Below are 25,000 nucleotides of genomic sequence, written 5' to 3' on the forward strand. Positions count from 1 at the left end.
CCACTTAATGTGTCGACTGAAATATTTCCCCTCTGTCGCTCCGACACGGACCTAAAAATACACCCCTCTCTCTGTAGTCTACCGTTAGCTAGCTACCGTTAACGTAGGCTACTTTTATAATGCTCTGGGCTCACCAAAACAGACGTAACAGCATATCAACCGTTCACTGTTAGGTGACAGGTTTACTTATTATATATTTAAGTACTTTAAAACGTTAAAAAGACAGAAAAGAGGTTAGAAACGTTAGAAAGAGGAAGGGGACAGACACCCAGTGGGAGAAAGGCACGTACAGGGGATATCCAGCAGCATCTGGATCGTGGAGCATCGTGGAGCATCGTGGATATAGACTACATCTGGAGTGACCCAGATTGGACGATTTGATAATATGAGCGACTGGCCAAGCCTACGCTGCCCCTCCCTCCTCCCAGCTTACCTTTAGCCTTGGTGGTGGCTTTGTCCACCTCCAGACGCAGAGTCGGAGGTCTGTTCTGGACCAGCTTCCACCAGCCGGGCTCGCCAAACTCCTGCGCTCCGGACCGAAAGAACGTGGGACTGCCGACCGACAGGCAGCCGGCCACCGTGCTCCACCACGTGGAAGTCTTCTTCCTGCAGAGTCACACACACGCAGACAGGAAACATCACCTTCTGGACCAATCAGTGAAGTCACTTTATAGAGGCGGAGCATGAGGAGCACGGTGACATCATAGGTGTGTGGGACAATCAGAGGGCAAAGGTCATAAATGAACGGGGATAAAGGCAGTAACCAGTGGTGTATAGGACTGTAAAATAATGTCCCAGGGCCTATTTCTTTCTCTTTCATTCCTCTTTGTTGTAAAATCATTTTACATTAACTCTCCTGATGTCCTCAGGTCAAATTTGACCTATTTTCAAACGTTTCTATATCAGAAACATGTTTTAAAACTATAAAATAACGTGGTTCCCTACAACGCTCTTCACAAGTTAAATACATGATCAGTTCACTACTTTCATTGGATTTGGGTGTTTTATTCAATTTTATAGCAAGTAAAGAAACATTTATTAAAATATGTTTTAAAGAAAAGTAGGAAAAATGACCAAAAAAAAACATCAAAAACCACAGAAATATACAGACATATTGCCAGAAACTTTGAAAAAAGTGACAAAAGTGTCAAAAAAGACGACCAAAATGTTTATATTTACATTTTGACCCAGAAAAACTAAACGTTGCTGCATGGTCGACAGGGAAGACACCACGAGTGTTAATGATGGACTTCCATGATCATTCCCGGCATTATAGTCGCACATTTCAACCATGTTGCCAAGTCAGTGAAAGAAACAATAGAAGCAGGATGTCAGACAATGTTAAAAAAAACAAAGTTAAAGTGACCTCGTTCCCAGCAGGAAGTTCCAGTGTCGGCCAATGAAAGCACAGATGTCTTCTTTCCACCTGAAGTAGCCCTGTCGGCCCGTTCCCTCCAGAGACAGGTTGTACATGGCCAACATCACCACCTGGCACAAATAACAACAAATCATGTTCACAAGCATCATCACCAGGGTTTGACTACGGCAGAGGATCAATCAATCAAGGCTTATCTCCTCGCCATCATCTAGAATAGCACACATACATCTTACATGTTATGTTGGACAGAATAACAACTATCCACACACGGAATATGAAATCTAACCCCACAGTTGTTGCTATCGTTACATTCAAGGGTGTAACTTTGGGGGGGTTGAGATCTCCAACTATCTAGGGACGTCCCGGGACTTTTATTATGGATTTAAAAAAGTGCCAAGGACTTTGAAAAAAAAGAAAACAACTAAGAAAAGAGACAAAAATGCAGAAAAGTGCAAAGCAACAAAAACAGCAAACAAAAATATTGATAGCAGACAAAAATTGCCAAAACGTTGCCAGAAAAGGAGACAAATACTCTGAAAAAAGCACCGAAGACTTAGGAAAAAAGGCAGCAAAAAAGTCTAAACAATTGTTAAAAATTGTCTAAAAAATAAAATAAACTTCGATATGAGACAAAAAATCCGAAATAATTGCCGAAAAAAAACTCGAAAAAGGTGGAGAAACTCTTGAAATCTCATTGAAAAGGAACAAAAACTTGGAAAAGGAACGTTTTTTATTATTAGGGGGGTTGTAAATAAGGCCTATGGTTCCATCTCTACTGACTCAGGTTGGACCTGCTGCCAGGTGAGTCTCATGTTGGGTTTGTACCTGCTGCCAGGTGAGTCTCATGTTGGGTTTGTACCTGCTGCCAGGTGAGTCTCATGTTGGGTTTGTACCTGCTGCCAGGTGAGTCTCATGTTGGGTTTGTACCTGCTGCCAGGTGAGTCTCATCCTCTCGAAGCTCTCCTTTCCGTCCTCGGAGCAGTCGGAGCAGATGAATTTAAAGAAGTTGTCTCCTTTCAGGTAGCTGGGCTGCTCCCCCCTGAGCTGAGCTGAAACACAGGCACAGAGAGAGACTCAGACCGCTGACAGGACAACACGCAGAGTTTCACACATTCACAACTGTTTCTGGACATTTACTGCTTCAACATAATCAAAAACACCTGAACAGGTACCTGAACATTAAAGGGTAACTTCTGTATCCTTCAACCTGGACTCTCTGTCTCCATGAGTGTCTGATGTGAACAACAGTCTCTGAAACTGGTCCAGTATTAAACAAGAAACAAGTTGCAATGTAACCTGAAGTCACCATCACCAAACTACACCAGACTCCATGTAAATAATCATGACTTTTATCATGGTAAAACACACTTCATTCAAAGTGGACAGAAACTAAATCAAACTACCAAAAGCTGTCTTGGTTCATCTTTCCACTTTTCCAACAATCACCACTCTGGTTTGGTTGAAATAAACCCGTAATTCACCCATTTACATGTGGAGATATGCTGGCTCTATACACGCTAAAAGTCCTGATTATTTACATGGAGTCTGGTGGAGATATGCTGGCTCTATACACACTAAAAGTCCTGATTATTTACATGGAGTCTGGTGGAGATATGCTGGCTCTATACACGCTAATGATTTCGGGGCTGTTTCATGTTAAACTAAAAGGATCTTACTCTTTAACTAAAAGGTCTCTCTCTGTAGGGATCCATCCCATAATGTTGTCAGACACTTAGAATAATAATCTGTTACTGACTGCTGCTGAACATTAGTCCTGTAGGGTAACATTACAGCTTGTTACTAACTGCTGCTGAACATTAGTCCTGTAGGGTAACATTACAGCTTGTTACTAACTGCTGCTGAACATTAGTCCTGTAGGGTAACATTACAGCTTGTTACTGACTGCTGCTGAACATTAGTCCTGCAGGGTAACATTACAGCTTGTTACTAACTGCTGCTGAACATTAGTCCTGTAGGGTAACATTACAGCTTGGTTCTGGTTTAATACTGGACCAGTTTCACAGATTGTTATTCACATCAGAAACATGGAGACAGAGAGTCCAGCTGTTATAACTTTCCATATTCAGGATGTTATGGAACATAAAGGAGCAGATAAACAGATAATAAATCTCACCTGCAGGGACCCACTTGTGGCAGCGGTCGCAGTAGAAGGACATGTCCTCGCAGGCCCAGCCTCCGTCGGCCTCCTCGCCCACGTCGCTGGTCAGAGAGTCTCCGCTCTGGTCGTGTGACAGATCCACTGACCCCTGATCCTCCGACTCCACGATCAGGAGAGTCTCCCCCTCCACCTCGCCCTCCTCCAGGCCCTCGGAGGCTGACGTACAGGCCGCCTCGTCCTCGCCTCCAGCCAGCGGCTCGCTGCTGCTGTCCATCACTCACACACCTGGAAACATCAGGTAAACAACAGTCTGTCTGTCTCTCGGTGTGTTTACCTGTCTCAGTCTGTCTGTCTGTCTGTCGGTGTGTCTACCTGTCTCAGCCTGTCTGTGTCTCAGTGTGTCTACCTGTCTCAGCCTGTCTGTCTGCGCTGTCTCTCTGCCTCCAGCTGTGCGGTCAGAGTCCTCTGCTCCTCCAGCAGTCTCAGATTCTCCTTCTTCCTCTCCACCCGCTCCAGATCTCGGACTACACCCTCGTGCAGACGCTGAGAGACAACACACACACACACACACACACACACACACACACACACACACACACACATCAAGTAACCGAAAGACTTAGTGTCCCAAATGATGAGTCTTATTTGAGCCAGGTTAGGTGTTAGGGTAGCGCGGGTGGTTTCGCAGGTTCATAATTAATTAAGGACATTGTGTGAGGAATTTTGGACACTAAAAAAAGGTCACTAAAACAAACAGCAGCTAGTCGCTTCGCAGGCGTTTCTCTGGCGCTTTTATTTTGGAAATCTGTCCCGAATGTGTTTCCTAGCTGCCGCTGTTTTAGCCTGACACAATTTATTATTTATCTTTATCTACAGTTATATCTGTCCGCAAAACACAGTCTGTCCGCAAAACACATCTCTTCTCTTTACACATTTATGTTTAAACATCGTCAGCGTTTTCATCTGAAATGATGAAAAAAGTCCGTTAACTTGTTGTGACCTCATAGCTCCGAAGCTAACGGCTAGCTAACGTAACTGTTAGCCTTGCTGTTTAGCGTTTAGTCCGGCTCTGCTCGGCACGGACCGGTTTACCTGTCTGTCCCAGGACTGGTTAAGATGAACACCAGCCACGGTGCTCAGAGTCAGAACCACAGAAACTCCCAGAACCACTTTAGAGGTTGTAGACATCCCGTTAGCCTTTGGCTTCCCGTTAGCCAGCTGCTAACTGGCTCTGATGCTGTTAGCGCTTCCACTTCTTCATGTATTGCTGCTGTTGATTCTTCTCTGTGTTAACAGCGCCCCCTCTGGTGGCGCGGGGCAGAGGAGGGCAAAGGGTTTATTATCTATTTATTTATTTATTTATTTATTTATTTATTTATCTATTTATTTATCTATCTATTTATCTATCTATCTATTTATCTATGTATCTATTTATTTATCTATTTATTTATTTATCTATTTATTTATTTATCTATTTATTTATCTATTTATCTATTTATTTATTTATTTATTTATCTATTTATTTATTTATTTATTTTAAATTTGGAAGGGAGTAGATTTTTTAAAAATAATTATTTTACAATTTATTTTATTTTATATTTTATGTTATTATTATTATTATTATTATTATTATTTTGAAAGAAGTAAAACATTTTTATTAATTATTAATTTATGTATTTTAAATTTGGAAGGAAGGAGAAGTTTTAAAAAATAATAATAATTATTTAATTATTTTTATTTTTTGATAGGAAGTAAAACATTTTCTTTAATTATTTATTTATTATTATTTTTTCTATTATTTTTTATTTAATTTTTTTTAATTTAATTTACATACACACAAAGAGGCAAACGCAATTTCTTTTAATTAAAAAATAAAATATTTGAATCCTAAATTACATTGGAATTAGTTATTCATTATTTTTTTTAAATAATACAAATTTTTGTAATACTTTCTATATATTTAACCACTAATGAAACAAAATAACACAATCAACATTAACTTTATTTAAAATATCTGTAAGTAGATTTTGATTCTTAAATCAGTTTGTATTTTTTATCAGTATATATATTTTTATAAATCAAATCTAGAACATCAACATTGTCAAATCTGTAGTTTAAATAGAGAACTACATCTCCTATGAGGCCATTGGGCGAAGTAGCGGTGACCCTCCCGCCCCAGCCAATCAGAGACGCGATGCCGCCGCTGACCAATGAGGAGCCGCGCTGCCGGCGGGGGGCGGGGCCTGTGCTCCCGTTCAGAGAAAGTGCCACGACTCCGCAGCCTGACGGACTCCGCTGAGGTGAGAAAACTCTCTACTAACTCATTTAAAACTCTTTGAAAACTCATTTAAACTCAACCTGCGGTCTGAAACTAAAGGTACTCAGACTACTACTGAGAGGGAAGAGGTTGTGTCTGACTGACGCTGAAAAGTCAGAAAAAAAGTGTTGTTTTTTATACTTTTTTATAAAAAAAAAAAAAAAAAAATAAAAAATGGTGAAAACTAGACTTCCGTCAGAACGGACTGATGTGTTCATATGAAGCAGGAGGGAGACACGACTTACTCTAGAAACGTGTGTGTGTGTGTGTGTGTGTGTGTGTGTGTGTGTGTGTGTGTGTGTGTGTGTGTGTGTGTGTGTGTGTGTGTGTGTGTGTGTGTCTTTCTTTATCTGTGTGTGTCTGTCTGTGTGTGTGTGTGTGTGTGTGTGTGTGTGTGTGTGTGTGTGTGTGTGTCTCCGTGTGTGTGTGTGTGTGTGTGTGTGTGTGTGTGTGTGTGTGTCTGTGTGTGTGTGTGTGTGTGTGTGTGTGTGTGTGTGTGTGTGTGTCTGTGTCTGTGTGTGTCTCCGTGTGTGTGTGTGTGTGTGTGTGTGTGTGTGTGTCTGTCTGTGTGTGTGTGTGTGTGTGTGTGTGTGTGTGTCTGTCTTTATCTGTGTGTGTGTTTGTTTTTGTGTGTGTGTGTGTGTGTGTGTGTGTGTCTGTGTGTGTGTGTGTGTCTGTGTGTCTTTATCTGTGTGTGTGTGTGTGTGTGTGTGTGTGTGTGTGTGTGTGTGTGTGTGTGTGTTCAGAGTACAAAGGGTTAATTGTGTACTGGGACACGTTGCTCTCTCTCAGACTCTGAGTACTCTGTGTACAGTCAGCTGTAAATCCCATTTAAACTACATGTTACATCCTGAATGTAGTTCAGTTCTGTGTGTTTAAGAAGGGGACCGTGTACATTAATAAAACATATGATTAATACATGTGTTAAAAATGCCAGAATAAAAAGACAGACAGAAGCAGCAAGATTATCAACCAAACAAACCACAAATATATTAAATTATGCAGTAAAACTCCCCAGAAATACTCCATTTCTGCAGCAAACTTGTACTTTAAACTGGTAGAAGTATTGGGAACACAATGTACCCAAACATTGAGTATAAGTTGTAGTATAAGTGTATTTCCTCTACAATGCTCAGCCATTTAAACTACATTTTACATCCAACATTTATCACATTTCCATCAGTAAATGTACTGCTGTCAGTTTTGAAATATTCTGATACTTTACTGCAGTAAAACTCAATAAAAATACTAGTTTCTGCATTCATCTTTGACTTTAGTAAAATGTTAGTGTAATTCTAAGTATTAGGAACACAATGTCTTGAATGTGTCAGCGTTGAATCATTATTATAGTCATGTATAAGTATTGTTGTCCCTTGTTTTAACATATTTTTGTCACGTTTTTACAATTTGAATCGAATTGTGGGACCAGCGAAGATTTTCACTTTTTTCAACATTGTTGCCGCGATTTAGACAGATAGGTAGACAGGTAGGTAGATAGATAGATAGACAGATAGGTAGGTAGATAGACAGGTAGGTAGGTAGACAGATAGATAGACAGGTAGATAGATAGACAGATAGGTAGATAGACAGATAGGTAGGTAGATAGATAGGTAGACAGGTAGGTAGATAGACAGATAGGGTAGATAGACAGGGTAGGGTAGATGAGACAGATAGGGTAGGGTAGACAGGGTAGGGTAGATAGACAGATAGGGTAGGGTAGACAGGGTGGGTAGATAGACAGATAGGGTAGGTAGGGTGGGTAGATAGATGGGTAGACAGGTGGGTAGATGGGTAGGGTAGGGTAGGGTAGATGAGACAGGGTAGGGTAGGGTAGGGTAAGTAGGGTAGATAGACAGATAGATAGATAGATGGGTAGACAGATAGGTGTAGACAGGGTGGGCTGAGATGGATGGGTGGGTGGGTGGGTAGATGGGTAGACAGGTAGATGGGTAGACAGGTGGGTAGATGGGTAGGGTGGGTGAGATGGACAGATGGGTGGGTGGGTGGGTAGATGGATGGGTGGGTGGGTAGGTGGGTAGATGGATGGGATGGGATGGGATGGGTGAATGGGTAGGGTGGGTGGATGGGTAGGGTAGACGGGTGGGTGGGTAGGGTGGATGGGTGGGTAGATGGGTAGATGGGTGGGTGGTTAGATGGGTGGGTGGGTGGATGCGTGGGTGGGTAGATAGGGTAGGGTGGGACAGGTGGGTAGGGTGGGTAGATGGGTGGGTGGGTGAGACAGATAGATAGGTAGGGTGGGTGAGATGGGATGGGTGGGTAGACGGGTGGGTAGGTGGATAGATGGGTAGGTGGGTAGACGGATGGGTAGACGGGTGGGTGGCTAGAAGGTAGATAGACAGACAGGTAGACGGGTAGGGTGGGTGAGATGGATGGGTAGATGGGTGGGTGGGTGAGATAGATGGGTGGGTGGGTGGGTGGGATGGGTGGGTGGGTGGGTGGAGATGGGTGGGTGGGATAGGGTGGGTGGGCGGGTAGACAGATGGGTAGGGTGGGTGAGATGGATGGGTGGGATAGATGGGTGGGTGGGTAGACAGATGGGTGAGATGGGTGGGTGGGTGAGATGGGTAGACAGGTGGGTGGGTGGGTGGGTAGATGGGTGGGTAGATAGATGGGTAGGGTGGGTAGGTGGGTGGGTGGGTAGACAGATGGGTGGGTGGGTGAGATGGGTAGGTGGGTGGGTGGGTGGGTGGGATAGATGGGTGGGTGAGATGGGTGGGTGGGTGGGATGGCTAGATGGGTGGGTGGGTGGGTAGATAGGGTGGGTAGATGGGTGGGTGGGTAGACGGATGGGTAGATGGGTAGGTGGGTGGGTGGGATAGATGGGTGGGTAGATGGGTGGGTAGATGGGTAGGTAGATGGGTGGGTGGACAGATGGGTAGGGTGGGTGGGTGAGATAGGTAGGGTGGGTAGATGGATGGGTGGGTGGGTAGATGGGTAGATGGGTGGGTGGGTAGATGGGTGGGTGGGTGGGATGGGTGGGTGGGTGGGTGAGATGGGTGGGATGGGATGGGATGGGTGGGTAGGTGGGTGGGTAGATGGATGGGTAGGGTAGATAGGGTGGGTAGATGGGATGGGTGGATGGGTGGGTAGGGTAGATGGATGGGTAGATGGGTGGGTAGATGGGTGGGTGGGTGAGTGGGTGAGTGGGTGGGTAGATGGATGGGTGGGTGGGTGGGATGAGTAGGTGGGTAGATGGGATGGGTGGGTAGGGTAGATGGGTAGGGTGGGTAGATGGGTGGGTGGGTGGGTGGGTGGATGGGTGGGTAGTGGGTGGGTGGGATGGGTAGATGGGTGGGTGGGTAGATGGATGGGTGGGTGGGTGGGATGGGTAGGGTGGGTGGATGGATGGGTGGGTGGGATGGGTGGGTGAGATGGGTGGGTGGGTGGGTAGATGGGATGGGTGAGTGGGTGGGTAGATGGGTGGATGGGTGGGTGGGCAGATGGGTGGGTGGGTAGATGGGATGGGAGTGGGTAGATGGGTGGTGGGTGGGTGGAGTAGGTGGGTAGATGGGATGGGTGGGTGGGTAGATGGGATGGGTAGGTGGGTGGGTGGGTAGATGGGTGGGATGGGATGGGTGGGTGGGTGGGATGGGTGGGTGGGTGAGATGGGTGGGTGGGTAGATGGGTGGGTGGGTGGGATGGGATGGGTAGATGGGTGGGTGGGTGGATGGGTGGGTGGGATGGGATGGGTGGGTGGGTGAGATGGGTGGGTGGGATGGGTGGGTGGGTAGATGGGTGGGTGGGTAGATGGGTGGGTGGGTGGATGGGTGGGTGGGTAGATGGGTGGGATGGATGGGTGGGTAGATGGGTGGGTGGGTAGATGCATGGGTAGGTGGGTGGGTAGACAGGTGGGTGGGTGATGGGTGACAGATGGGTGGGTAGGGTGGGTGAGACAGATGGGTGAGACAGATGGGTGGGTGGGTAGACAGATGGGTAGACGGATGGGTGGGTAGGCAGACAGGCAGGCAGGCAGGCAGGCAGGCAGGCAGGCAGACAGACAGGCAGGCAGGCAGACAGACAGGCAGGCAGACAGACAGGCAGACAGGCAGACAGGCAGACAGGCAGGCAGACAGGCAGGCAGGCAGGCAGGCAGACAGGCAGGCAGACAGACAGACAGGCAGGCAGACAGGCAGGCAGACAGACAGGCAGGCAGGCAGGCAGGCAGGCAGGCAGACAGGCAGGCAGGCAGGCAGGCAGGCAGACAGGCAGGCAGGCAGGCAGACAGACAGGCAGACAGACAGGGCAGGCAGGCAGATGGCAGGCAGGCAGACAGACAGGCAGGCAGACAGGCAGGCAGACAGGCAGGCAGGCAGGCAGACAGACAGGCAGACAGGCAGGCAGGCAGATAGACAGGCAGGCAGGCAGGCAGGCAGATAGCACAGGCAGGCAGGCAGGCAGGCAGGCAGGCAGGCAGACAGGCAGGCAGGCAGATAGGCAGGCAGGCAGATAGACAGATAGATTTCATTGTTAAACTCAAGGTCCATTTAAACGATTAGGTGTGCTAAAATGTGCTGAATGTGCTAGGTGTGCTAAATGTGCTAGGTGTGCTAAGTGTGCTAGGTGTGTTAAGTGTGCTAGTTGTGCTAGGTGTGTTAAGTGTGCTAGGTGTGCTAAGTGTGCTAGGTGTGCTAAGTGTGCTAAGTGTGCTAGGTGTGCTAGGTGTGTTAAGTGTGCTAGGTGTGCTAAGTGTGCTAGGTGTGCTAGATGTGCTAGGTGTGCTAAATGTGCTAGGTGTGCTAAATGTGCTAGGTGTCCCCTGCAGACTTCCTGTGAGCAGCCATGGACGTCAGCGACCCCCAGACCCTGGGCTTCATGGTGTTCGGAGGCTTCATGTTCATCTCGGCGCTCGGCATCGCCCTCGTCTCCACGCTCTCCATGAAGGAGACGTCGTACGAGGAGGCGCTCGCCAAGCAGCGGCGCGGGCTCGTCCAATCGCAGCCCCACAAAGCCGAGAAGAAGAAGAAGTCTCTGGAGAAGAAGAACAAAGCCAAGAAGAAGGAAGATGGGAAGCTGTCAGAAGCAGGAAGCGATGGCGGCGAGGAGCCAGAGGGGGTGGTGGCCTGTTCCGAGCCAGAATCTGACCCCGAACACCCCGCTGCTGTCAGCGCGGAGCCTGAACCCAAACCTGCAACGCCTGAACCAGAACCAGCCCCCCCCGCGGAGTCACCGCCAGTCTCGGCGCCAAAGGAGAAGAAGAAGAAGAAGTCAGCTGTCAGTCAGTCGGGTAAAGCAAAGTCATAGTTCAGCATGTCGGAAAGTCAAAAAGTCTTAGTATATTATCTCGAAAACCTGACATGGCGCCTTTTGTGTCGAGAACAAACCTACCACACCACCAACCAGAGGTCTATCATGCTAAGCTAGCTTATATATGCTAAGTGTGTGTATAGTTACAGTACATACAGTTCTATCGACTGCCAAAGACAAACTTCTCCTATAGGGCACAATGAAGGAGTATCGTATCGTATAAACTTAGCACAACCAGTTAGGACATGTGTGTTTGGTAGATTATTTCTCTGTGGTAACAATGCTTTTTGGCAATAAATCTTATACCGTTGGAAAGCCTGTTTAGTTCCCTTCACCATTTGTAAGGAACATGCATTAGTGGGATGAGCAGCAGCGCTGAGTATGGGGGTTGCGCCCATGAAATGACTTGTTTGGTGTTTGGTGGATTGGATGATTGAAGTTTGAAGAAACAAGACATATTGGCAATTGAACAATTGATTAATTTCACCAACAGGAGCCTCAGTAGCGTGTGGAAGAACCATACACAGCCATAACAGCCTGGCACCTCCTCCTCATGCTGGTCACCAGCCTGGTCACACACTGCTGGGGGATGGCATCCCATTCTTCAACCAGCAGTCCTGACCTCAACCCCGTTCAACACTTGTGGGATCAGCTTGGGTGTGCTGTTGGTGCCAGAGTGACCAACACAACCACGTTGGCTGACTTGCGACAAATGCTGGTTGAAGAATGGGATGCCATCCCCCAGCAGTGTGTGACCAGGCTGGTGACCAGCATGAGGAGGAGGTGCCAGGCTGTTGTGGCTGTGTATGGTTCTTCCACACGCTACTGAGGCTCCTGTTGGTGAAATGAATCAATTGTTCAATTGCCAATATGTCTTGTTTCTTCAAACTTCAATCATCCAATCCACCAAACACCAAACAAGTCATTTCATGGTGCAACCCACATACTCAGCGCTGCTGCTCATCCCACTAATGCATGTTCCTTATAAATGGGGGCACCATCTTAAAGGGAACTAAACAGGCTTTCCAACGGTATAAGATTTATTCCCAAAAAGCATGTTTACCATATAATAAAGATTAATAAAGATATTTTACATAAAATAATCTACCAAACACACATGTCCTTACTTTTTGTGCTTATTATCTTAATGTACATATCATATCGTATCGTAACGTATCGTAACGTATCGTAACGTATCGTAACGTATTGTAACGTATCGCAACGTAATGTATCGTATCGTAACGTATCGTATCATATATAACGTAACGTAACGTATCGTAACGTATTGTAACGTATCGTATCATATGTAACGTATCGTAACGTATCGTAACGTGTCGTATCGTAACGTATCGTATCATATGTAACGTATCGTATCGTAACGTGTCGTAACGTAACGTGTCGTATCGTATCATATGTAACGTATCGTATCATACGTATCGTAACGTATCGTATCGTATGTATCTTAACATAACGTATCGTAACGTATCATATCATATGTATCGTAACGTATCGTATCGTAACGTATCGTAACGTAATATATTGTAACGTAACGTATCGTATCGTATCATATGTAACGTATCGTAACGTATCGTAACGTGTCGTATCGTAACGTGTCGTAACGTAACGTGTCGTATCGTATCATACGTATCGTAACGTATCGTATCGTATGTATCTTAACATAACGTATCGTAACGTATCATATCATAACGTATCGTAACGTATCGTATCGTAACGTATCGTAACGTATCGTATCATATGTATCGTATCATAACGTATCGTAACGTATCGTATCGTAACGTATCGTAACGTATCGTGAACGTATCGTATGTATCGTAACGTATCGTAATGTATCGTAACGTATCATAACGTATCGTAACGTATCATATGTATCGTATCAGTAACGTATCGTATGTATCTTAACGTAACGTATCGTATCGTATGTATCTTAACGTACCGTAATGTATCGTATCATATGTATCGTATCGTAAAGTATCGTATCATATGTATCTTAACGTAACGTGTCGTATCGTATCATATGTAACGTATCGTATCATATGTATCGTATCGTAACGTATCGTATCGTATCATACGTATCGTAACGTGCCGTATCGTAACGTATCGTATCGCATGTATCTTAACGTATCGTATCATACGTATCGTAACGTGTCGTATCGTAACGTATCGTATGTATCGTATCGTAACGTATCGTAACATATCGTAACGTATCATATGTATCATATCGTAACGTATCGTATCGTGAACGTGTCGTATCGTAGCGTGATCGTGATCATGACGTATCGTGAGCGTAGCGTATCGTAACGTATCATATGTATCATATCGTAACGTATCGTATCATATGTATCGTATGTATCGTAACGTATCGTAACATATGTATCGTATGTATCGTATGTATCGTAACGTATCGTATCATATGTATCGTATCGTAACGTATCGGATGTATCGTAACGTATCGGATGTATCGTAACGTATCGGATGTATCGTAACGTATCGTATGTATCGTAACGTATCGTATCATATGTATCGTATGTATCGTAACGTATCGTATCATATGTATCGTATGTATCGTAACGTATCGTATCATATGTATCGTATGTATCGTAACGTATCGTATGTATCGTAACGTATCGTATCATATGTATCATATGTATCGTATCATAACGTATCGTAACGTATCGTATCATATGTATCGTATCGTAACGTATCGTATCATATGTATTGTGTCGTATCGTATCGTAACGTATCGTATGTATCATATGTATCGTATCGTAACGTATCGTAATGTATCGTAACGTATCGTAACGTATCGTATCATATGTAATGTATCGTAACGTGTCGTAACGTGTCGTATCGTAACGTATCGTAACGTGTCGTATCGTAACGTATCGTAACGTAACGTATCGCAACATAATGTATCGTATCGTAACGTATCGTATCGTAACGTATTATAACGTATCATAATGTATCAGTAACGTATCGTATCATATGTAACGTATCGTAACGATATCGTAACATGTCGTATCGTAGCGTATCGTAACGTGTCGTGATCGTATCATACGTATCGTATCATATGTATCGTATCGTAACGTATCGTATCATATGTATCATATGTATCGTATTGTAACGTATCGTAACATATCGTATCGTAACGTATCGTATCATATGTATCGTATTGTAACGTATCGTATGTATCGTAGCGTATCGTATGTATCGTATCGTAGCGTATCATAACGTATCGTAGCGTATCGTGATCGTATCGTAGCGTAGCGATATCGTAACATATCGTAATGTATTGTAGCGTAACGTATCGCAACATAATGTATCGTAACGTGATCGTATCATATGTAACGTATCGTAGCGTATCATAATGTATCAGTAGCGTATCGTATCATATGTAACGTATCGTAGCGTATCGTAACGTGTCGTAACGTAACGTGTCGTATCGTATCATACGTATCGTATCATATGTAACGTGTCGTATCGTATCGTATCATATGTATCATATGTATCGTATTGTAGCGATATCGTAACATATCGTATCGTAACATATCGTATCGTATCATATGTATCGTATTGTAACGTATCGTATGTATCGTAGCGTATCGTATGTATCGTATCGTAACGTATCATAACGTATCGTAGCGATATCGTAACGTAACGTATCGTAACATATCGTAACGTAATGTATTGTAGCGTAACATATCGCAACATAATGTATCGTAACATATCGTAGCGTAATGTATTGTAGCGTAACGTATCGCAACATAATGTATCAGTAACGTATCGTATCATATGTAGCGATATCGTAACGTCATCATAATGTATCGTAGCGTATCGTATCATATGTAGCGTATCGATAGCGTATCGTATCATATGTATCATAACGTATCGTAACATATCGTAACGTATCATATGTATCATATCGTAACGTATCGTATCATATGTATCGTACGTATCGTAACGTATCGTATCATATGTATCGTATGTATCGTAACGTATCGTAACATATCGATATCGTAGCGTATCGTATCATATGTATTGTGTCGTAGCGTATCGTATCGTAGCGTATCGTATGTATCGTAATGTATCGTATGTAGCGTATCATAACGTATCATAGCGTATCGTAGCGTATCGTAGCGTGTCGTATCATATGTATCGTATCGTAACGTAGCGTATCGTAGCGTAGCGTATCATAGCGTATCGTAGCGTAATGTATTGTAGCGTGAACGTATCGCAACATAATGTATCGTATCGTAACGTATTGTATCAGTAGCGTGTATCGTAGCGTATCATAATGTATCGTAGCGTATCGTATCATATGTAACGTGTCGTGAGCGTATCGTAGCGTGTCGTATCGTAGCGTATCGTAACGTGTCGTATCATACGTATCGTATCATATGCATCGTATCGTAGCGTATCGTATCATATGTATCATATGTATCGTGTTATGACGATATCGTAACATATCGTATCGTAACATATCGTATCAGTAGCGTATCGTATTATAGCATGTATCGTATGTATCAGTAGCGTATCGTATGTATCGTATCGTAGCGTATCATAGCGTATACGTAGCGTATCGTGGCGTAGCGTATCGTATGTATCGTAGCGTATCGTATGTATCGTATCGTAGCGTATCATAGCGATATCGTAGCGTATCGATATCGTAGCGTAACGTATCGTAACATATCGTAGCGTAATGTATTGTAGCGTAACGTATCGCAACATAATGCATCGTATCGTATCATATGTAGCGTATCGTAGCGTATCATAATGTATCGTAACGTATCGTATCATATGTGTACGTAGCATATCATATCGTATCATACATATCGTATCATACATATCGTATCATACGTATCGTAACGATATCGTAACATATCGTAACGTAATGTATTGTAGCGTAACGTATCGCAACATAATGTATCGTATCGTATCATATGTAGCGTATCGTAACGTATCATAATGTATCGTAGCGTATCGTATCATATGTAACGTGTCGTATCGTATCGTATCATACATATCGTATCATACATATCGTATCGTATCATACGTATCGTAGCGTATCGTATGTATCTTAACATAACGTATCGTATCATATGTATCATATCGTAACATATCGTATGTATCTTAACATAACGTATCTTAACGTATCGTATGTATCATATGTATCGTATTGTAGAAAGTATCGTATCATATATATCTTAACGTAACGTATCGTATCGTATCATATGTATCGTATCATACGTTTCGTAACGTGTCGTATCGTATGTATTGTATCATATGTATCGTATCGTATGTATCTTAGCGTAACGTAATACGTAGCGTGTCGTATCATATGTATTGTATCATACGTATCAGTAACGTGTCGTATCGTAGCGTATCGTATGTATCTTAACGTATCGTATCGTATCATACAGTAATAAATGTAACGTGTCGATATCGTAACATATCGTATCAGTATCGTATCGTATACGTATCGTATGTATCGTAGCAGTATCATATGTATCATATCGTAACGTATCGTATCATATGTATCGTATCGTAGCGATATCGTAACATATCAGTATCATATGTATCGTATCGTCGCGTATCGTAGCATGTAATCGTATCGTAGCATATCGTATGTATCTTAACGTGTCGTGTCGTATCATACGTATTATAGCGTGTCGTATCGTAACATATCGTATCGTATGTCATGTAATGTATGCGTATCGTAACGTATCATATGTATCATATCGTAGCATGTATCGTATCCTTATGTATCATATGTATCGTATCGTATCGTAACATATCGTATCGTATCATATGTATCGTACGATATCGTAATGTATCGTATGTATACGTAACGTGTGCATTATCGTAACGTGTCGTATCATATGTATCGTATGTATCGTAACGTATCGTATGTATCTTAACGTAACGTATCGTAACGTATGTATCATATGTATCGTATCATAACGTATCGTAACGTATCGTATCGTAACGTATCGTAACGTATCGTGTCTTATCTGATCTTAGCCAAGGTGGAGCTGTCTGCTGCGTTGGAAACCGTTGCTAAGGAAGTCCTGGTCATGGCCGTGGCGCCGGTGGTGGATGTTTCTCCGGTGAACGTAGTTTCTGAAGTCACCAAAGAACCGTCAGCGGGTAAAACTGAAGAACCCAAGGAGACATCGAGCAAGAAGAAGAAGTCCAAGAACAAAGCGGCGCCAGGTGAGTCATTTTAACATGACATCACTTCCTGTTGACAAATGGCCGCTGATTTGAATAACAGAGAAATGTGAAAATCTGCAAACTAGTTTCTTTCTGTTGTCATGTTCAGCCGTAACTTTTACTTTCATCAAAGTTCATCAAAGTAGTAGTACTTTAACATAAGTAGAATATGTTTGTACTCTGTCAGATTAAAACAGATATTTCTTAGAGTGTATAAAACATGTTATTTTTATCCAAACAATATATTTATAATGTGTATTCTTTGCTAGTGTCTGGGCCCTGTGTCCCATTTCACATACCTGCATTATGTCTTATGATTGTACTTGTCTTTAAACTTTTGTGAATAAGTTGAACTGAGCTGAACGGAGGGCTGTGTTTGGTCCTGGTTTCTCTTTAAGTGAGCGACTCTGTGGACTCATCCCTGCTGCTGCCATACGGCGAGCTGCTGTCCGCCGTGTCCGCCATGACGCTCAGCGACCACGAGATGCACAAACTCACCGAGGTCCTGAACCAGAAGGCTGGAGTCCGCCACGAATCCTGGCAGCTGGTAGATACAACTCAGACACAAGTACACTAAAGACATAATCATAAGTATAGGAACATCTGCTCCAATATGGTATATTAATTATTCATGTCAACAGAAATATTTTATATGTAGACTAGGCTTTTCGGACAACGCATTTATCAACTAACTATTCTCGCATGGCCAGTCTGGCTAGTCCACACAGCATTACGGGATGGGAGGAAATCGTGCTCTGGTTTATTGGCATTTCTTTAAACCAATCACAATCGTCGTGGGCGGGGCTAAGCTCCGGATGGAGCCACGGTGCCTCTGCTAAATAGTCTCAGGAAGGAACTGGTTTTGGTGGAACATGTGGACGTTCAACAGTAGTTTTAGTCGTGCAACAGAAAACTCAGATTGGACAGATAGTCTAGCTAGCTGTCTGGATTTACCCTGCAGAGATCAGAGGAGCAGTTAACCATAGTCCTCACAAATCCACCAGAGGTTAGAACGCCAACACAGAGACAGAGGAAGGGGACGGACATCCGGCCTAAAAGACATGCATCTGGCAGAAGCCCAGGCGGCACCGGAGCAATCCTGTAAATGAATCTTCGTCGATATAGACTACTAATGACCTGGAAGCAGCTGTAGTGTGAAAGATTCTCCATGTTGATGCAAGCTTTTAACCCTGCTGTTGTCTTCGGGTCAAATTTGACCCATTTTAAAGATTATTTTTTGGGCTTTTCCGCCTTTATTTTGACAGGACAGCTAGGTGAGAAAGGAGAGAGAGGGGACGTGCAGTATATTGTCACATGTCGGATTCTAACCCTGGACCTCTGCGTCAAGGCATAAACCTCTCAGTATATGTGCACCTGCTCTACCCACTGAGCCAACCCGGTCACAAATTTGACCCATTTTCAAAAGGTTTCTATATCAGAAATTTGGGTTTTCTTTCAAACAAATTGTCAAAAAGAAATAACGTGGATGGTTCCCTACAACGCTCCTCACAAGTAAAATAAATGATCAGTTCACTACTTTCATTGAATTTGGGTGTTTTATTCAATTTCATAGCATTTAAAGAAAATAATTGATGAAATAATGTTGAAAAGAGCTTCAAAAACGTCGAAAAAAGAGACAAAAATATCTGGAAAATCTTCAAAAACGTTGGGTTTAGTGATAAAAGTGTGGAAAAGACGACCAAAACCCAGAAAACTCAAACCCAGATAGACTAAAAACTGCATGGTCGATGGGAAGACAAACGGTAAAGTTGAGTCTGTTTTTAGGCCTGTCAGAAAGGAGACGCGCTGTCCACTCTGAAGAAACAGCTGGAGGAGAAAGAGAAGCTGCTGACCACCGAGCAGGAGACCGCTGCTGCCGCCAAGAGTCGCCTGCGTGACATCAGCAAGGTGAGCCAGCCAGCAAGAGCTATCCCTTCAGCTCTGCTGATTGGTCAAGGGTTGCCATGGACGCAGTTCTGATTACTCTGGAGGGCATCCATCAATCAAGAAGTCCAAAAAGATGCTGTGTAAAGCATCGTTGTTGGCTTAAGACCTTCCGTTTTTCATTGGAAGAAGTCAAGAAGTTATTGGCTTGCTGTGTTTCCTTCTTCAGGAACTTGGTGCAGAGAAATCCAAGATGGCGTCTTTGGATGCCCGTCTGAAGGCGGAGCTGAGTGCTCAGGTTCAGAAGGTCGACGCCATGCGGGCCAAAATGGAGACAGCCAACCAGGAACACCAGAAACATACGCAGCAGCTCAACCAGAAGGTACGGTTCAACTCTTTAGTGGGTCATCAAAGCAAGCTTCAAGTCAAGTCTAGACGTTCTTGAAGGCAGGTCAAGTTTGAGTCTAATCTTTAGTGCTTGAGGGCAGGTTCAAGTGAAGTCACAGGTCTCCGGCAAACTACGAGTCTCTGAATGCTGTTGTTTTGATAGTGAATTTACAGTTGTTTCCAACTGCTTACACACGTTCAAAACTATGTCTCCTTTTTTCAAAACTCTACACACAATTCCCAAAACTGCACACACAAAATGCCTCACATCTCCTTCAAAATGAAACACTGCATTCAAAATACCATGAACACGTCTCAAAATGAAGCATTTGCATCAAACGGCAAACACTTTTTTCATAATAGTAAATATTGGGATATACCATGTACACACTGTTGTTCTAAATCTACAGCTCTTTATCTTTCATAGGCTTATATCTCCATTTATAATGTTCTAGAGAGAAGTCATCTGCTGAGAGGGGTTGGAAACAACAATGTAATGTTACAGTAAAACAGGAAATATTGATTGGACTAAACATCACGTTTGTAAGAGTAGCACAATGTTGTATACAGTAGTATGAAACAAGAAAACAAAACTACAAACATATGGAAACCAAAGGTATCATTTATAGAATAAAGAATGTGTGTGTGTGTGTGTGTGTGTGTGTGTGTGTGTGTGTGTGTGTGTGTGTGTGTGTCAGGGCAGGGGGGGGTGCAGGTATTGTGCAAAACAAAGTCTGATTGATTAGTAATCTGAAATAGTCATTAGTAGTAGCATGCAGTATGGACGCCACTGTAAAGCTACTCAAGATGGGCTTCTCTCATTGGTCAATCTGTGGTTGATCACATGATGAATAAGTGTGGCTCTGATCTCATCAGAGATGGCTCTCCTTCCTCTTCTTCCCTCTTCCTCCTCCTCCTCCTCGTTGTCATCCCCTGTCTCTCCCCCCCCCCCCTTGCTCTCTGTCTATTGTTGGCATCCATTGTTCCAAACAGGTAATCTGACCTTTGACCTCTGTATAGGCCTATACTAAAGCAGTGATTGGTTAGAGATCAGTTAAGCATAATGTGTTTGTACATGTGAGGAGTGTGTGCGTGCGTGCGTGTGTGTGTGTGTGTGCGTGCGTGTGTGTGGTAAATAACTGTAGCATTTTGATTGGTTGTGTTTGGAAAAGGAAAGCATGTCACTTCCTGTTAGATTGTCGTGTCTTAGGTGGAGAATTGTGTGTAGTGTTTTGAAAAAAAGTGTTTTATGCGATTGGAAACTGAGTGAAAGGCTGAGAAACAGCTGATGGTTTTGGAGATTTTGTGTGTAGTTTTGCACTTTGAGTGAGAGGTTTCAAAAATCTTGTGACATGAAAAGATTTTGTGTGTAAGCAGTTGGAAAAAACTGTCTCAGGTGTCGAGTTCTGGCTAACGAGTTGTTAGCTGGCACAGATATGCAATGTGTTTGACGTTTAGCTAACTGGTTGTTAAACTGGAACAGATCGGGAGTCTGCAGGAACAGCTGGAGAACGGTCCCAACGCTCAGCTGGCCCGACTGCAGCAGGAGAACTCCATCCTCCGAGACGCCTTGAACCAGGCAACCAGCCAGGCCGAGAGCAGGTAACACACAAGTCACGTTAGGTTTGTAAGTTGGTAAAGTACCCATGAGCAGCAGCTGGCACTGCTACACATTCATCCAACAAGTCCTCCAAAGACCAACCTCTGAACTTGTGTCATATCGGAGTTATCAGTTTCTTAATTGTACATAGCATTCACACCAACATCTAGCTTAATTAGGGCAAACAGTAAGACGCACACAGACAGTGACGGGACTCCATGGTGCATTCATGTGCACATCGTAAACTCTCAAAACACAAACTCAAACTGTTAGTGTAAAGTTCCTTTCTGCCATCTAGTGGCTCCCATTGTGGCATTGCCATCCCTGCTGCAAAAAAAAAGTTGAATCATGACACCACTGTTAGATACTCACCAACCGTGTCTGAAACTCTCTGATTGGATAGTTCTTACAGCAATGCTCTCTGGGACTCGTAGTTGACGTAGAGTTTACTGCTGTCAGTCTACCAGCTTTGCCTGTATCATCCTGTTTGACCCTAACTCTCCCTGCAGGCAGAATGCAGAGCTGGCCCGTCTCAGGCAGGACTGTGTCCGTCTGGGTCGAGAGTTGACCGAGCGTACCGACGCTCTGCAGGCCGACGAGGAGCGCAGCAAGACCCTGGAGGCCAAGATGGCCGCCGCCGAGCAAGAACTAGCCAAAGCCCAGGTCAGAAACACAAACCCAGCAGCTACATGTGTAGTTTCCTCTCTGTAGTTTCCTTATTTTAAACAACCAATATGACGTTGGAGCTGCGGCTAACAGGAAGTGACGCTTGTTTTCTGTCTGTTTGTGCAGCTGGTCCGTGAGGACACTGAGCGCGCTCTGCAGAAGCGACTGGAGGAAGTGCGTTTGGAGCTAAACGTGTCGAAGCAGGAAGCTGCTGCCGTCAGCGGTGAGTGTTTCTGTTAGCATGTAGCTAACTTAGACCCGTGGTTTCAACAATGCTAACGAATGCTAACCAGTTCTGTAATAACAAGAGTAAAAAGTGTGAGAAGCTTGATTTGTTTTTGTTTGTGCTTCCAGAGTCTATTAGTCCAAACCATAGATTGTATCTAAGATGGCCGCCGCGTCTCCACACAAACACAAAGTAAAGAGAAGTTAGTCTCTCAGCGGTGCGGAGTAACGTTACAACAAACCCTTTTCTCCCCGGTTCTGAAAACATCCAAAAAGTGACACTGACTGAAATATATTGTGATTTTGTGGTTTTAGCTGAGTGGCTAATGTTAGCTTGTTTGCTCGCTAACTGGTCAACTAGCTAGCTAACGTTAGCTACCAATACAAATCAAATCAAGAAAACCTAAATATGTGGGTGAAACTACAAATATTATACCAGAATGACATGAAAAAACATTACTAAACATGAATAAAACTGTAATGGCTCTATCCTATCCATATTTTAATCGGCAGTCGTTTTAAACAATGAAAACTACAACTCCCATAATCCCACTTCACAACATCCGTTGTTTTGATTGAAAGATCCCTAGCGGCAGAAATGTACAATATGTGTTGTACGTTTAAACAACAATCTGTGCATCTACCCCTGGTCCATACCAAGTGTATCTCACATCTAACTGCATATTTTTCCACGAAATAGTCCCAGGAACTATGTCTTAGTCCGGGAATTATCACAGGAACTAACCCACTCCCTCCAGCACACGTGATGGGACGCATCTCGTCCAAATGTACCAGAAACGTAACTATTTTTCCTGCTGTTTGTACCTCAGAGCTGCAGGGGGCGCTGGTGTCCAGACAGACGGAACTGCAGGAGCTCAAGGTCCAGCTGGAGAACCAGGCTGCAGTCCAGGTAATAACCTGGATTAGAGCTGTAATCGGGCCTTAAAAGTTCTGCCCGACAAAGCCCGAGCCAGTCAAGTACATTTTGATTGACAGCTTTTTAAAAGCCCAAACTCATTTTGTGAATATATTAGTAAACTTTCCTCCACAGCGACTTCTTCTAGTTTCACCCACACATTTCCCCGAGCTTCTCTCCGACAGGAGACCGTTGAAAATAAACTGAATTGTTTGTAACTTTCCAACTTGTGTGTGTGCAGGTGGAGCGGTCGTCTGAAGTCGAGCAGCTGAAGAACAGGTAAGTCTCCTGCTCTCACTTTATTAAACTAATACCCCGTGTAGATGTTGTGTCGGACTGTAGTGTGACTTCCTGTGTTACTTCCTGTCAGTGTGCAGCGCAGAGACGAGCAGGTGGGCTCTCTGGAGGCGGAGCTCACTCAGCTGAGGGCGGAGCTACAGCTGCTGACATCATCACAGTCACAGAGGTCAGAAACACAGAACGTACACAATTGAATACGTCCTTAAAGTATATCATAGATATACATATATGAAGGCTTTATTTATTGAAATATATTGAAAAACATTCTGGTACAGGATGTAAAATCCTCTAATCCAGACTCAAGCAACGCAAAACAAATATTTTTAGCATGTTTTCATAAAACACATTAATTTCAAGATGAGATCTTACCAGGGATTTGTAAAATGGTAAAAATATATCCTTGCATACATTTTGAAAAGTCCTTTTTATTATTGCAATCATAGATGTAGCTTTACACTAACTTTTAGGATCACCTGCTAACATGTCTAGTAGATTTTTAAAGATACCAACCAATCAGATTTTATAGCCAAATGTTACTTCTTTTCCTCCTCTTTTCTCTTCATTGTCGCCCGTCTCTGCAGCCTTCCTCTTTTGCTCTCAACTCCCAAAATATATCTCCACGTTTTGTTCCTCTGGTTTGTTTCGCGTCGTTCCTTTTGTCTTCTCGGTTTCAACGTAGCTCGTAACCGAGCCACACAAAACTGACGATAAGAAGCACAACAGACACTTCACACAATTAACTTGTCACCTGAACAGGGACTTGAACCCTGGACCCTCAGATTAAAAGTCTGATGCTCTACAACTGAGCTATCCAGGCTTCAATAAAACGGGGCTCTGGACGAAACAAGGGCCTGGACTCTAAATGGAAGTGTAAGTCGGTGAAGTCCATCAAGCTTTTGCCATTACCACCATCTTCTGGATAGGAGGAGGGTAGACCCTGATTCATTGTTATGGCACAAAATTGGCCAAAATCTGCCAAAATGCACAACTCATCATGGCCACAAGCAGACTGTGGCTCTCCTGCAAACCGGATGACGATAGTGAGCACTCCAGACATATCCCACAATCAAGCGGTCGCCTTAACTGGGACTTGAGCTGTGGTATTCTTTTTCGCTCAAAACGTATAAAACGTAATGCAATTTCAGGGCTCCAGACCAATAAACATTCCTGCTGGTGGGTACCATAAAGCAGCTCTCCCTCTTGATCCACTTCTATTCTCTTGGTGTCCTCATGCAGAAGTACAATCCGTTGTTTGAGCAAAAGCCCTCATGCCAGCAAAAACTGACCAAATTTCCTGATGGATTTCCAAGCCAAACAGACCAATCTGGCCTTGCAGCCTGCCGATTCAAACAGACACAGTGTTGTTTCCTTCCTCATCACCTGTCAAACTGGCTTATAACATAACAACGTTAACCGCCAAAGGTCATTTTTACCCACATTTGGAAATTTAAAGCTGTATGAAGGTATACAATCCTCCCATAGTGAGACAGTAGAAGACTCAGAGTTTGATCACAGTGACATCTGGTGGCCGTTAGAGGAACTGCAGCTCAACGTGTTCAATAAAAACTGAGATTTTGTTTCTTTGTGTCCTCAGAGTGAAGGAAGAAGAAGCAGCAGCAGCCGGGGAACAGACGCAGAAAGACGTAGGTTTGGATCCACAGAACAATCATCATCATGTTTACAGTTTGACACCAAAGATCGCTGTCTTCACA

General features: G+C 43.7%; 3 protein-coding genes and 1 non-coding gene across 4 annotated transcripts in view; 1 reads left to right on the forward strand and 3 right to left on the reverse strand.

Annotated features, from left to right (window-relative positions):
• kat14 (lysine acetyltransferase 14) overlaps positions 1 to 3,771 on the reverse strand; it is a 12,656-nt gene extending 8,885 nt beyond the window's left edge. The window contains exons 1-4 of the mRNA XM_078271631.1: positions 3,513 to 3,771; positions 2,306 to 2,427; positions 1,367 to 1,488; positions 434 to 606 (exon numbers count right to left, since the gene is read on the reverse strand). Of these exons, the coding sequence (XP_078127757.1) occupies positions 434 to 606; positions 1,367 to 1,488; positions 2,306 to 2,427; positions 3,513 to 3,771 (676 nt within the window). The remainder of the gene's footprint in view (positions 1 to 433; positions 607 to 1,366; positions 1,489 to 2,305; positions 2,428 to 3,512) is intronic.
• A 137-nt stretch (positions 3,772 to 3,908) lies between these two features.
• On the reverse strand, positions 3,909 to 4,770 carry pet117 (PET117 cytochrome c oxidase chaperone). Its single transcript, XM_078271642.1, has 2 exons — positions 4,590 to 4,770; positions 3,909 to 4,040 (listed from the first exon to the last, which is right to left on the reverse strand). The coding sequence occupies exons 1-2, from the start codon at positions 4,683 to 4,685 to the stop codon at positions 3,909 to 3,911; spliced, it is 228 nt and encodes a 75-aa protein (XP_078127768.1). The 5' UTR covers positions 4,686 to 4,770.
• A 977-nt stretch (positions 4,771 to 5,747) lies between these two features.
• rrbp1b (ribosome binding protein 1b) overlaps positions 5,748 to 25,000 on the forward strand; it is a 30,808-nt gene continuing 11,555 nt past the window's right edge. The window contains exons 1-13 of the mRNA XM_078271654.1: positions 5,748 to 5,797; positions 10,598 to 11,059; positions 17,119 to 17,310; positions 17,709 to 17,857; positions 19,096 to 19,218; positions 19,424 to 19,576; positions 21,065 to 21,183; positions 21,691 to 21,844; positions 21,974 to 22,070; positions 22,903 to 22,982; positions 23,230 to 23,267; positions 23,359 to 23,454; positions 24,883 to 24,931. Coding sequence (XP_078127780.1) covers positions 10,615 to 11,059; positions 17,119 to 17,310; positions 17,709 to 17,857; positions 19,096 to 19,218; positions 19,424 to 19,576; positions 21,065 to 21,183; positions 21,691 to 21,844; positions 21,974 to 22,070; positions 22,903 to 22,982; positions 23,230 to 23,267; positions 23,359 to 23,454; positions 24,883 to 24,931 — 1,695 coding nt within the window. The 5' untranslated portion in view covers positions 5,748 to 5,797; positions 10,598 to 10,614. The remainder of the gene's footprint in view (positions 5,798 to 10,597; positions 11,060 to 17,118; positions 17,311 to 17,708; positions 17,858 to 19,095; positions 19,219 to 19,423; positions 19,577 to 21,064; positions 21,184 to 21,690; positions 21,845 to 21,973; positions 22,071 to 22,902; positions 22,983 to 23,229; positions 23,268 to 23,358; positions 23,455 to 24,882; positions 24,932 to 25,000) is intronic.
• trnak-uuu (transfer RNA lysine (anticodon UUU)) lies at positions 24,034 to 24,105 on the reverse strand. Its single transcript has one exon. It is a non-coding gene; the product is annotated as a tRNA-Lys (tRNA).

The sequence above is a fragment of the Sander vitreus genome, chromosome 2 (genome assembly GCF_031162955.1).
Source record: "Sander vitreus isolate 19-12246 chromosome 2, sanVit1, whole genome shotgun sequence".
In the NCBI taxonomy this organism is placed as follows: Eukaryota; Metazoa; Chordata; class Actinopteri; order Perciformes; family Percidae; genus Sander; species Sander vitreus.

What these genes read in the sequence shown, in the direction of transcription:
- pet117 (XM_078271642.1), bottom strand. Translation starts at nt 4,685, where the DNA reads ATGTCTACAACCTCTAAAGTGGTTCTGGGAGTTTCTGTGGTTCTGACT. An exon ending in ACCAGTCCTGGGACAGACAG is followed by an intron (nt 4,041 to 4,589) that starts GTAAACCGGTCC and finishes GTTGTCTCTCAG; the next exon opens with CGTCTGCACGAGGGTGTAGT.